This window comes from Psammomys obesus, unplaced genomic scaffold, assembly GCF_907164565.1.
Source record: "Psammomys obesus unplaced genomic scaffold, mPsaObe1.curated_primary_1811, whole genome shotgun sequence".
Classification (NCBI taxonomy): domain Eukaryota; kingdom Metazoa; phylum Chordata; class Mammalia; order Rodentia; family Muridae; genus Psammomys; species Psammomys obesus.
In genome coordinates this window covers 11644455-11659103 of record NW_026596069.1, presented here as the reverse complement: position 1 = coordinate 11659103, position 14649 = coordinate 11644455, and the positions used below count along the sequence as shown (strand labels likewise).

The following is a 14649-nucleotide window of genomic DNA, read 5'->3' as shown; positions in this document are numbered from 1 at the left end:
CTGGTGGTTCTCCGTGAGTTAGAGGCAGCCAGGGTTACACACAAACCCTATCTCAAAAGACAAAGATAATAAAATCTTTCAAACCCCCCCCCTTTTACACACAAACACACACACACACAAACATACACACAGCATACTACTTCAAAGAAAAGCAATTTGTTAACCAGAAAAGAGATTAATTTCGTGCCTTTCTTGTATCCAGAACACTGAATGTGTCAAAGCCCAAAGGTCACAGACTAAAAATCCCAGAGCTGTCTTGAGTTTTTACCTGTGGTGGTTCACTTGGGGACCCTAAAGAGGAACAATTTTCATTCTCATCCACCTTTATTTGCTCGTAAGTCCTCTTCCTCGTCTTCTTATCTCCATCTGATTTTAAAAACATGAAGTTTTAATGAGCTTTTTTCCTGAGAGGATCACACAATGAGATCAAGAGCCTATACTTACACAGGGCATGCTTAAGTTGCTCTAATACATCATTTTCATAAACAGATCGTTCTTCCCAAATAGATAACACTCTCCCAAGGTGCTTCTTGCAACTTTCATCAGTTTCACTAAATTAAAAAAAAAAAAACAAAAACAAAAACAAAAACAATTAAAATACTAACAGTAAAACTGCACAGTGAGTGCCACCACAAAGTAATGGTATTTAAAACAGGACCAAAAACTAGCTCCTAACGGGCATTCTCAGGCGGGATGTGACTGCAACACTGCCCTCACTTCACTCAGTAACACATCAAAATGGTCTTGTCAGTTTTAGGAGCAGACACTAGGACTTTACAAAGACAATGTTCCCAAGTGAAAGGAGCTAAAATACAGTTCCAGTACACTTTTAAATTGTACCGAACCCACCAACATCTCTGTCATGGAAATCAAATGGAGCTTGATTACAGCACCTCTAGTTCATAAGCACTATGAATGAGAACGTGGTGCTACAAACAGCACCCTGAGAGATGCAGCCCAGTTAGAGACCAGGAGGATCTGAACAGTAAGAGCAAATCTGAATACTGGCCTTAAGGAAAATAGGACATAGGTGACTTTCAACCATTTGCCATTTCCTTCAGCACTACCTCACCTGGGTTTTGCATTTGTCTCACGAACTCAGGGTTGAGTACAATCCTGAGACCCACATTATAGGAAACAAACAAACAAACTCTAATCTCCATCTGTGTGCACTGCTACATGTGCACACACAAAAAAATAAATGAATGAAACAGAAACATTTTAGAGTGCATAAACTAAAAGATTTCCACACACAAAATTACCTCAAGCAAACTGATACTCCAACCAAGGACCATTCATGGAGATAACCTAGAACCCCTGCACAGATGTAGCCCATGGCAGCTTAGTCTCCAACTGGGTTCTCTAGTAATTGGAACAAGAACTGTCTCTGACATGAACTCAGTGGCTGGCTCTTTGATCACCTTCCCCTGAGGGGGGAGCAGCCTTACCAGGCCACAGAAGAAGACTTCGCAGACAGTCCTGATGAGACCTGATAGGCAAGGGTCAGAGGGAAGGGGAGGAGGAGCTCACCTATCAGTGGACTAGGGGATGGGTATGGGAGGAGAAGAGGGAGGGAGGGTGGAATTGGGAGGGGACAAGGAAGGGAGCTTCAGCTGGGATACAAAGTGAATAAATTGTAATAAATAAATAAAAATGCACAGAAAAAAATTACCTGAAAATCTTTTGAAAAGTTTATGATTATTTTAAATATTCTTTATACTACCCCCTCGATCCCCAGAGAAGGTTTTTCTATGTAACAGCCTTGGCTGTCCTGGACTCACTTTGTAAACCAGGCTGGCCCTGAACTCAAGAGATTTGCCTGCCTTTGCCTCCTGAGTGCTAGGATCAAAGGTGTGAACCACCTAGGCGGGCTCAATATTCTTAATTTCTAAAGCACTTTAAAATGTTAAGAAATATATACACACACTAGAAAACAAAACAAAAAATATTGTGATATTAAGTAAGTCCAGAATATCAGACATAAGATGGAGTTCTACAAGCATACATTTCAGTTCAGTTCCTAGTTTACTCTCAGTGATGTTAATCCCAGCAGGATACAGCAGGACTTCTGATCCCTTACAGGAAAGCTGTAATTCATGTACTCCAAATGCCTCAGCAGCAGCTCAAATCCTCACAGAAAGCAAAAACATCACATATGGCATGAAAGCTTCAAATAAACACATCCTGTTTATTTTGCTGATTCTAAACCTTACCTCATATACAGAAAGGATCCTACCTTGAAACATGCTTGAATGCCTCCACTATGACTGGTGCAAAATCTTTTGTGAACTCTGGTCCCTTCCTTTTGCTGTTCTGAATGACATCATTGGCCAGGTAGAGAAAAGTAAGCTTCCTGTTGGGTTTGGCTAAAAAATTAGAAAAGAAAAAAAAAAATTAAGATACTAAAACTATGGGACTCTGCTGGGGAAAGTCTGCCATTTCAGATAGCCTCTGAGCTCTGTCAATAACTGTCAACTCCCTTTCTCAGGATGGTGCCCTCTCTATATGAACCCTAAAACCTGTAAGGAGCATCACATAACCCTCAGTGAAGATTACAGGCCCTTTCCTGATAAGAAACCTGTTCAGCAAGCTTGTGAGGACTCCAGGAAATACCCCACCCTATGCTAAAGAGATCCTAGCTTTCAGCAAAATGACCTTCAATTGTACCTGGAGATTTTCCCCCACCTATAGGATAATTAAATACTATGTTTTCCTTGTGATAAAACCATACCACTACATGTAAATCCAGTGTTCCCTTGTACCTCTAGCCCCATGGAATCAAAGAAATTCGCCCTCAAAAGTTTATAAATCCCTGATTTCACATGAAATAAAGGTGCTGGGTATTACCATCAGCTTTCCACCACAGCCCTGGAAATTTGCCTCTTAACTCCTAGCAGCACAGCCATTTAAGTACTCTCCAGACCTGGACCCATCTTCCTGACAGCTGGGCCTGAACCTTGCCAGGCCTGTTTCCAGCTGCCATCCAAAGAGGCATCTCTGCTGTTAATACAGCAGCTTAGCCAAAGGGCTATGCCACTCATCTGATAAGACAATCTCATTTGGAAGAGCTGACTGTAACACCTAGTGGAAAACTCACTTCCACCCCCACCTCCCTACCCCACTTTTCAGTTCACACCTATAACAGCCTTCTCACACTACACAATAAAACACAAAGTGAGGGATAGTTAGGCTCTAAGTTGAGCCATGACATTCTTAAGCTGCCTGCTCATGTTGCTACCAGCTCCTCCTGCTTTTAAAAGTTGCTGGTGTGGAACAATGTAAAAAATCTAATAATCACCAGTATCTAGTTCACTGAGTTTTTCACTGAGTTTTGTCTGGTTACATTAAGTGAAGACATCAAGACCCTCTTGAGAAAAGGGTTATAAGGTATTCTCTTTTTACTTATGGGCACCCTCTCAATCATACCCGGAAAAACCAATAGTTATCAAGTTTTCACTTTGTCTCCCATCAAATGATTAAGATTTTATTTTAGTAATGTGTGTATATGCATTCTATCTGTGAGAGGGTATGTGACCTTATGTGCATGCCTGTAGAGGTCAGATTCCCTGGAGCTGGACTGGTTATGAGCTGCCCCATGTGGGAGCTGGGAAATGAACTTAGGTCCCACTGAGAGAGCAGTCAATCTTCCTAACCACTGAGCCATCTCTCCAGCCCAATTTGACAGTGTTTCTCTATGTAGTCTTGGCTGTGCTGGATTTTGTTATGCAGGCCAGGCTAACCTCAAACTCAGTGTGCTTCTTGCTTCTGCTTCCTAAAGACATGCACCACCATGTCCAGCCTCCATCAAATTATATATATATGTTTGTTTGTTTTTCAAGACACAATTTCTCTGTGTAGCCTTGGCTGTCCTGGACTCACTTTGTAGACCAGGCTTGCCTCGAACTCACAGAGATCCGCCTGCCTCTGCCTTCCAGACTGCTGGGATTACAGGCTTGTGACATTGTACCAGCTCCATCAGATAATTTTTAAAACCGTTTGTTTTTTTTTCTAATCTAAATAAGAGATTGCCTGCGGTACTTTTTAATAAGAGCTAATAGAGGGGCTCCTTTCTTAGTTACATCATTTTTTTTAACTTTTATTATATGCTACACACTACACTAAGCAATGTGTATGTGTATATATACGCATATATACATATATACATAATTTAACCCAAATAATGTAAAAAATTATTATAGCTATTTGGTAATTGAGCAAAGAAATATCAAAAAGGCAATTTATCCATAGTAAAAGAGGTAGGCTTGAGGTCAGCCAAGATCCAACATCCTACATGTTCACCAATGGATAAAATGTGCTGTTCAGCTGGGCATGTGGCACACACCTTTAATCCCAGCACTCAGGGAGGCAGAGGTCAGCAGATCTCTGTGAGTTTTAAGCCAGCCTGGTCTACAAAGTAAATTCTAAGACAGCCATGACTCTGTTACACAGAGAAAACAACAACAACAAAAGTGATGTTTACCGCCCTTCTGAAAGCTATTCAGCCTGACCCCCCCAAAAAAAAAAAACTGACAGTCTACAACATAGACACCAAGTAGAAGAATCCAGCCACTAAAAAATAATCAAATCACTGTTCTTGTCCGCCTTATGTGTAATACCCAAAAAGAAATCACAGAGCCAGACCACAGGAAGGTGCTGATGAAAAAGTTCAGAAGCAGAGGATATTGTTTAATATATATCAAAACATTCCAGCTTTGCAAGATGACATTTCTAAGGACTGGGAATATAGCTCCATGGAAGAACACTTACTTGGTATGCATGAGACCTTGAAGGGAGACAGGCAGAGAGAGAAAGGTAGAGGGAGAAAAAAAGGAAGAAAGGAAAGAGAGACAAAAGACAGGCAGGCAGGCGGGCAGGCAGACAAAATGAATTGGATGAATAACCATGAACAAGAATTCCTAGGAAGAAAGTGTGTCTACAAAGCAGTGCTATGGGGAGGTTGGAATGTTGCAGGCCCAGAACCTAAGTTATCTTCAATTCCCTAAACAGCCATTCTCATCCACCTCTGTGCCAGACCTAATATCCTGTGGCTAACAGACAAGAATCCCTTGAAATGTATGATTCCCCTAGTTTTCAACAATTAAAGAGCTAAGAAGTCAGGCATGGTTGAGCATGCTTTAGTCTCAGCACTTAGGAGGCAGAGGGCAGGAGGATCTAAGTGAGTTCTAGGCCAGCCTGGTCTCCAAAGCCAGTTCCAAGACAGCCAGGACTACACAGAGACACCCTGTCTCCAAAATCCAAACAAACAAACAAATAAAATAAAACAGCTAAGAATAATGTCAGTTCTATCAGGCAGCATCAAAGGCCTGTAGCGCATTTCTCCCCATTTTGCACCAATCTGCTTACCGATGTACTAACCAAGGTATTTGAGAAGTATCTCAATTTTATAGTTTTCTGTGTTCTGGAAAGCTGCCTAGGCCTAGGCATGGTAGTACATGCATTTATGTACCACACTCAAGAAGGCAGAAGCAAGCAAATCTCCAAGTTTCAGGCCATCCTTGTCTGTGTAATGAGATCCAATCTCAACAAACAGAAAAACAAATGTGCTGAGGAGGCAGGCACAAGGAGATCCCTGGGGCTTGCTGACCAGCTTGGATTGGTTAGGTCCTGACTGCAAAGCACTATTTTCAATTTTTCCTCTTGTGGAACCAAGGTTAAAATACAAGAAATTTTGAGTATTTCCTATAATGCCGGATGTGATAGCACATACATTTAATCCTAGCACTGTGGAGGCAGAGGCAGGCAGCTCTTTCAAGGCCAGCCTAGTTTACAGCCAAAGTTAGTTCCAGGAGAGCCAAGGCTGTTACACAGAAAAACCTTGTCTCGGGACGACAACAACAAGAAAAAAAAAAAAAAAAAAAAAAAAAAAAAGAGGGGAGGAAAAAAAAAAAAAAAAAAAAAAAAAAAAAAAAAAGGAAAGAGGGAAGGAGGAAGGGGAAGAGAGAGAGAATGAATAATGCAATGCCAGGAGTAAAATTGCAAAAATGATTTACAAATAAATTCAGACAGTTTTTTAAAATAACAGCCATTCATACTTTCATACAGGCCTGTAATAGCAGGCAGCTGGGAGGCAGCTGCAAATAGACTGGGAGTTCTAAGCCAGCCTATGATGCAGAGTAAGACTGTCTCAAAATCCAAAACACAAAACAAAAAAGCTAGGGATGTGGCTCAGTAGTAGAGTACTTTCCAAGCATGCATTAAGATCTGGATTTCCACCTCAAATTCCTAATTCCCTAAAGAAACAATCTGTCTAGTGAGTCTGACCTGGTCAGTTCCTACGCTTCTGCTGTTCACAAGATTCCCTAGTTTGCACATCTTCCATTCATTTAAACAGTTTCTATTCGATGTTTGCTTTGTGCCATGGATCATAACTGGCACAAAACAAAAACCATTTTGTCTACCCTTTTCATGGGTTAGAAATTTTTTCAAGCTCCTCAAATACTGGCAGATTATAAACCCAACACAATTTAGTGTTGGGTTATAATAAAATGCATGTTCCTTTTTCCTTCATTTCTTCTCTCCATAAATACAGTAACACCAACATAAAAGGATTCATGAACATTATAGCCCACTGTGTCTGGGTACCTTGCTGTATTTTATCAATAAAACATAAGCCACGTAAGCGCCACTCAATGTTCATATAATGAAATATGATCGCTGTACGTCCCACTCCCTGAGATAAGTCTTATGGTGCTCTGGGTATAGAGATATAAATTCTTCCTAGAGCCTGTATATCAACATACGCACTTGGACGCTCCGGGGGTGGGGGGTGCACACTTTAGGTCTTACAGAAAGAGATGAGGAGAAAAGTCATTATTTTGTAACAACTATCTATTACAAAGAAAGGTTTGCCACAGCCACGCTTGGTAATCCTACACTAAACTCAGAAGGCTGAGGCAGGAGGATCACAACTATGAGGTCAGTGTGGTTATGTTATGGGACCTAATCTTTAAAAAAAAAAAATTCTGTATTGGGTTGCATGACAGGTCAACAGGTAATGACAATTGTTGACAAGCCTGACTACCTGAGTTTGATCCCCAGGGCCCACGTAGTAAAGGGGAGAGTTGACCTCTGTACGTTGTCCATGGCCCTCCACAGGTGGGGTCTGGCCAGTAAATATATGTAGTAATGTTTTCAAAAGCTCTATTAAGCCAAATGTGGTAGTGCTGACCTATAACCCTAGTTGTTGGAGAATACACAGCAGGATGATCTGGAACTCAAGATCTGTCCACTAAACAGTAAGTGTGAGACCAACCTGCGCTCAAAAAAAAAAAACAAAAAAAAACAAAAAAACACACAGAACATATAATTTTTAGTACAATTTAATTATGTTTTCTGAATGAAATTTGACAAAGGATTAGTTATAAATGATGAAGAGCTCACGCCATTCCTTCATTAATTCAGGTCATTATTTTAGTTTTTACCATATTTATGGGCATTGCATTAGGCATATTCATGCACAAACCCACATACACAAAGGAGACTAAATAAATAAAAATGCAGTTTAACATTTTAAAAGAAAATACCAAACTATCAAAAGTGTAAGTGTCACTGCTTAAAAAATGGCACTCAGCAGTTCTGCAAGTAGGTGGTGGGCAGGGCACACAGATACACCTTCTGGAAAGCTCAAACAGAAAAGATTTGTATCTACAGAGGGGAGAAACTTCAGAAGTCAAGGGTCTCAAGGGAAGTTCACAGGAGGCATGCCCTTGAAAGCTGTATTTGAACAGCTTTGCTACCTCACACTCACCATGATGATGCTTCTCCACAGTTCCAAAAATCAAATCAGTCAACCAATCACAGACTGAACCATGAGTAAAAGAGTAAAAAAGAACCCCTCCTCCATTTTTGGTTTTGGTTTGTGGGTGTTAATGATATGGTCTTGCTATGTATCTCAGGTTGGCCTTAAACTTGGAGTTTTCTTGCCTCCGTTGATCATCTCAGGCACCATGTTACAGGAGTTGCAAGTTACAATTGCACAGAGAATACTGTAAAAGGCCAGGCAAACTGGAGCTGGGATTTCCGTCTTTTGTTCTCCTTGCCCACATTAACCACCTGTATCAACTGCCTTCTCTTCACTGCTAAGATGTTCTGCCTCATCCAAAGGCCAAAATAATGGGACATGGGATGAAACCTGTGAGGCCATGAGCCAAAAACCTTCCTCCTTAGACACTGTTAATGTGAGGGATTCTGTGGCAGTGATAGGAAAGGCAACTAATACAGTGTGAGCCCTAATATTTAGAGGGTGCCAACAAGCTATTTTCCCCTGTACGAATTGTATTTCAGAGAATCAATGGTTGATGAAGGAGAAGTTTTTTGCAGGTCAGATATCCAAACATGATTATTACTTAGAATCACCTAGAAGGCTTACTAAAGCACAAACAGCTGGTCCTACCCTGTTTCTGTCTGAGATAAAACTCCAAAAATACTCATTTCTCACAGTTCTCAGATGATACCAATGCTATCTGTCTGGGGCCTATACTGTTTTTAAGGCAAGGTCTCACTATGTAGCCCTGGCTAGCTTAGATGTAGAGCAGGTAGGCCCTGAACTTGTGCTCATTCTATTGCCTGTCTCTAGAGTGCTGAAATCACAAGTAAACACCAACATGTCTGGCTGAAGACAGACATGAGAGAAATCCTATAGTCCAGAGGACACAATCTTTTCAGCAAATAAATTTCACGCAATAAAAAACAATAAACAAAAACAGGAAGGATGCGAGGCATGGTGGTTGCACAGCTTTAAACCCAGCACAGGAGAGGCAAAGCAGGCAGATCTCTGTGAGTTTGAAGTCAGCCTGACCTACATAGGTCAGCCAGGGCTACACAGTGAAATCCTTTCTCAAAATTAAACAGGGAGGGTAAGATGAAGAAAAGATCTGTCAACCAAAATCTATGTGTGAATTCTACTTTATAATAATAATAATATTCAAGACATTTCTAAGGGAACCAGAGATACAAAACACAGACTAGGTTGGAAATAATCAGTTATGGGGCTCATAATTATGATGATGGCTTAGTGGGGCACAAATGAGCACACACACACACACACACACACATAAATTTGAAAAGTTGTGGTTAATTTTATTAGGTATGATTATCCCCTTATGATTGTATTAAAAGTTTAATATAGGTCTTAATCTATGGTAATCCTGATGTGTTACGATAAAAATGGCTCTATATCTGATATTTGCTTTAAATAACCAGAGGAAAGAATCAAGTAGCAAAATGGAGAAGCCATAGGCATGAAATAGTAAAGACACTATGTCACTAATGCTGAAGCCAGGGCTGGACTCTACAGCTAAACTACTGAAACTCAACTGAAAGACACTTGCCTACCATGCATACACAAACTTTGGGTGCAATCCCCAGAACTGCATAAACCAGGAAGTAGTGGTGCACATTTGTAATCCCAGCCTTGGGAGGTAGAGTCAGGAGAAATCATTATGTTCAAAATCATAAGGTCATGCTTGACTACAGAATGAGTTGAAGGCCAGCCCTAAATACATGAGAGCCTATCTCAAAAAAAAAAAAAAAAGATGATGCCGAAACTGGATGATGTTCATGAAGTATCTGGTCATTTCTCACTTTTGTATATGATTAATTGATTTTGATATTTCAAGACATGGTTTCTCTGCGCAACTTTGGCTGTCCTGGAACTCATTTTGTAGACCAAGCTGGCCTCTTGTAGACCAAGAGATTCACCTGCCTCTGCCTCCCAAGTGCTGGAATTACATGCAGGTGTGTGCCGCCACCACCACCTGCCCAGCGTATGATTTTGAAAATTCATTATAAGCAATGAGCTAGTGAGATATCCTCATCTCTATGCCCAATTATGGGTAAACACAGAGGAGTAACTTAGTGTATGCATCTTTCAGCCACTCTGAATACACATGAAGTCAATACACACACAAGACTTTTTTCATAAATGAAATGCTAAACATGCCTTTAAAAAGAGCACTTCATCTAGACTTTTGTACACTACCAAACACTTTTCAATAATGTCATTTCTTCATGGCAACTGGGTCACATAATACACAGGCTTCAAATCACTGATGCATTTTATCCCATTAACATGAACAAGTATGAATATAGGATGGATCCCAAGATGATGTACTGAGAGGTAAATCAATTTCAACTGACGTTGTCATGTCCACAAAAACACATGAACAACACATTGTACAACCAAACTGAATACTTAAAATTTTTGTCAATCTTGTGCAACAGTATTTTCATCTGCAATTCCAAACTAGAGAGGCTGAGGCTGAGGGTTTGTTTGTTTCTTTTGGATCTTGGAGACAAGGTTTCTCTGTGTAGCCCTGGCTGTTCTGGTGTCCTAGAATTCGCTCTATAGACCATGCTGGCCTGGAACTCAGAGATCATCCTGCCTCTGCCTCCCCAGGACTGGGATTAAAGGTATGCACCACCAAGGGGTAAGGCTGAGTTCTTAAAATGTTCATATTCCCTCTTTGGTAAACTTCCTGTTCATATCATGTTGCCTGGTTTCAGCTGAGATAATAGCTTATTAATTTATATTTATAAATAAATTTGCCCTTTTATGCTTTAGGTATCTTCTATGGAGTTAGTGCTTAAAATTGAAACTTGGCATTTTCTATATTCAAAAAGTTTAAGAGATTTATGTAGCTAAATTTATTTCCTACATGAATCTTGGCTGACAGCCTATTTAGAAAAATCACTGACATTCCAAGAAGTAGTGGTAAATGTACATTCTCTCATGTTTGCATAACTGTTTTTTACTCATTCACATTTGCTTTCTCCCTGCCACTGGGTAGGACAAAGACTATTTGTTTCTCCACGGGTTCTCAAGGATCTGAGTATCTACATGACTACAGAACTCCAAACCACAAGGATCCTCCTCAACCGCTGCTCTGTTCCACTCTGTACACTTCTAACTCCTACCCAGCATCCTTGTTCCGGGTAAAACGAGTTTACAGTCTGCCTAGAAACTTAAAATGGGTACTTCCACTGCCTTCCTTCAAAATGACCTAGGCTCTTCTTCCAAAGTCTACCTTTCCCAATAATCTTAAGAATTAGTTCTAAATTTGTTGAAAAAACGATCCTGGGAGCCAGGCATGGTGGCACACACCTGTAATCTCAGTACTCGGGAAGGCAGAGGCCGGCAGATCCCTTTGAGTTCAAGGCCAGATTTCTGTGATTACAAAGTGAATACAGGACAGCCAAAGCTACACAGAGAAACCCTGTCTCGGTAAAACAAAAACAAAATAAAAAAAAAAGACAAAAAAAAAAAAAAAAAAAAAACACGACAACAACAAAAGCCCTGTAACAAAGATCCTGTGATCAGCAAGACGGCTCAATGTATAAGAGTACTGGCCACTGAACTTGACAACTAGAATTCAATTACAGAAACTATATAGCAAAAAGAGAACATATTCCATCATGTTGTCCTCTGACCTACATAGACACACAAACACACACATTCTTCCAGTGCATACCAAAACCCCCATGCCAGGAAACTGAGGCAGCAGAAATCAAGATTCAGGGACAAACTGGACTATTAAAAAAACATTCTTTAATTTTCTCAGCATTTACAAATTAATCTGGAGATTACTATACTGACCTCTTTACAATGGATTTTTATTAAGCAATTTTGTATACTGCTTTGTTATTCAAAATTTCAAACCAACAATTTTAGGGCATTAAAAAATAACAATTAGGCCTGGTATAGTGGCAGCTCACAGCTGTAATCGCAATATTCAGACAGGCAAAGGCAGGCGGATCTCTGTGAGTTCAAAGCTAGCCTGATCTACAAAGCAGGACAGCAAAGGCTATACAGAGAAACTCTGTCTCGGGGGGAAAAAAAAAAGTGACAATTAGTGTTTGGCATAGTATTACATTAAATTGAATTCGCTAAAAATCAGCCAGAGATACAGAGTGTAAAGGTGCTTGCTGCTAACTTGATGACCTGGGCTCTACCCCCAGGACCATGTAAAGGTGGGAGGACACGACCTACTCCACAGAGTTGTCTTCTGACCTCTGTTGCTCCACAGCATGAACCCCACCTTCCTGTCATCAAATACACACACACAACAATAAGTTTGAATCTTTCAATTTCAGAAAGAGCTAACACACTGGAGAGGTGGCTCAGCGGTTAGGAGCACTGGCTGCTCTTCCAGAGGACCAGGTTCAATTCCCAGCACCCGCATGGCAGCTCACAACTGTCTGTAACTCCTGTTCCAGGGAATCTAACACCCTCATAGAAACATAATACAGGCAAAACACCAATGTACATAAAATAAATAAGTAAATCAGAAGAGTTAACACAGCATGACAAACAGAAAGTATCCTCTGCTGACAGAGACAGGAAAACACTAGTCTGGCTGAATATGACAGCTCGTCTGTCAGACTATATCAATCTGAGGCAGCCTAAGCCACATAATGGCACCCCAGGTTTGTTGTTTTGTTTTGTTTTTGTGGAAGGAAGGGAAAAGAAGGAAGAAAGGAAAGGAAAGGACAGGAAAGGGAAAAAGAAAAGGACAGGAAGAGAAAGGAAAGGAAAAGGAAAAGGACAAGGAAAAGGAAAACGAAAAGGAAAGGAGGAAAAACTGGGCCTGGAGTAATAACATGTACCTTTTTAAATACCAGCACTTGGGAGGCTGAGACAAGCAGGCCAACCTACATAACTGAAACCCTGACTTTAAAAAAAAAAAAAAAGTTTAAGGTGTAAGCAGCTCAATGGCAAAGCACTGAGTTTGATACCTAGCATACCCTCCAAAAACAATAATTAAGAAAGAGTAGTATTCTAAGAGTTCCAAACATTAGTTCAAATCTCAGCACCTGCAAGGGACTTCTGATTCTAGGAAGAAAACCCAGGCATCTCTTCTACTCCTGCTGCTAGTATAACATAACTAAAACCAACAGGAGACAGAAATGAAGGACTGGCTTGGGATCTGGGAACCCAAACAGTAGCAGGATACATTCCCGTTTCTTTGTAGCTCAAAGACTGAGAAACTAAAACAAATGCTGACATAAAAACTCCTAAAACATTTGTCTGGTTCATTAGCCAAATCACCATGGAAAAAAGCACCTAGCAAAGCAAAAAACTCTATGTGTGTATGTGTGAAAGAGAGAGAGAGAGAGACTCCAAGTACATGTGTACAAATATGCTGGCCTAAAGAGAGCACTGGATCCCCTGGAAATGGAGTTGTCAGCCCCCATGCAGGTGCTGGGAATGGCACACGACCTCAAAGAGCAGCCATTGCTTTGAACTACTGAACCAGCTCTCCAGGCCCCAAGCAAGGCAGAAAACTGCTACACTCCTAGCAGAACAAATCTGGTCACAGCAGCACTGGAGAAAGATAAAGTGAGAACCCGCATGCACAGACCCCATCCCCTCCTTAGCCATAAGGCAGCACATCCAAAGAGTGTGTCACAGGAGTCTTGCTTGAGTCATAAGGCAGTTCTCATAAAAGCCCAGCAGTTAACAGGCAGCACCCATTCCCTTTGTCCCTGTGCAGTCAGTCAGTGAAGAATCAGTGAATCCACATTAGCACCCAACAGTCACCACACCTCCCTCTTGTGATGTGCTGTCTGAGATCCAATAAAATCAAGACTGAGCAAGAGGGAGAGTTTCATAATACCACTCAATGAATCTATGAATCAAAAACCAGATGGAATAGAGCTTACCTTCAAACCCAGTGGGGATTAGGGGATGGAGAAGTGGCAGGCAAAATCTCTGTGTTGAGGGCCAGCCTGGTCTACACAGTGAGTTCCAGGACAGCCAGGGATACACAGTAAAACTAGGTCTCAAAACAAAACAAAACAAAACCTGAGTCAACTTTTAGGGGGTTGTTTCTTACATTGCTTTCTGAAACGGGCTCTCATTGTTCTTTCAACTTGGGGAGTGGTGTTTCTATTCCGCAAGGGCTGGTTACACCTGGCAGTGAATCAGTTTTTACTCACTAAAACTAGAGACAAGAAGTTCTCAAACAGAATAAAAGTACAATAATCAACAGATGCCAACAGCAAGGAGAGGTGAGAATTATCTAATAAAAAGCCTTAAAATAGCCATCATAAAAATGCAAACCAGCATGAAAATTTCTTTAAAATACATTTCAAATCCATGGGACACAGGTGAAGTAGTCCCAAGAAAGAACACTGAACACAATAAATGCACACTGCAGGAAAAAAATGTCTCAAATCACTAACGCAAGCTCAGAGCTCAAAAAATTAGGAAGGCAAGTTGCAGCACAAAATAAACCCATGCAAACAGGAGGACAGTGAAGAGAGCAATTAAATGGAAAAGAAGGAAAGGACTGATGTAAACAAAGCCTAATCTTGAGAAAGATCAATACAACTGAAAACTCCTAGTTCTGGCTGACCCAGAACCTGTCATAACATAAATCAAGCTGGCCTTGAACTAGACCTGCCTGGGATTAATAGTATACACCAGCACACAGCCAACTGAAAACTCTTCAGCATGAATAGACAAGGAAAAAAAAAAAAAAGGGAGGAAAGCGCCAGTCATCAGCATCAGGAACTATGCAAGGATGTCATTATCTGAAGAGGTCACATGGGACCTCCACTTTTAAAATGAAAATATTGTACAGCTCTCAGATTTTAGTTTTCTGAGGTCCAATCAATAATTCATTTAAT

At 40.7% G+C, this 14649-nt stretch overlaps 1 protein-coding gene across 3 annotated transcripts in view; it reads right to left on the bottom strand.

The window, feature by feature from the left end:
* Positions 1-14649, bottom strand: part of Rprd1a (regulation of nuclear pre-mRNA domain containing 1A) — a 46018-nt gene that overhangs the window by 21833 nt on the left and 9536 nt on the right. For all 3 annotated transcript variants that reach the window (XR_008722217.1, XM_055625477.1, XM_055625478.1), the window contains exons 2-4: positions 2237-2366; positions 445-551; positions 269-366 (exon numbers count right to left, since the gene is read on the bottom strand). Coding sequence is in view for 2 of the 3 variants with exons in the window: in XM_055625477.1 (XP_055481452.1) it covers positions 269-366; positions 445-551; positions 2237-2366 (335 nt within the window). In the remaining variant the exon portion in view is untranslated. The remainder of the gene's footprint in view (positions 1-268; positions 367-444; positions 552-2236; positions 2367-14649) is intronic.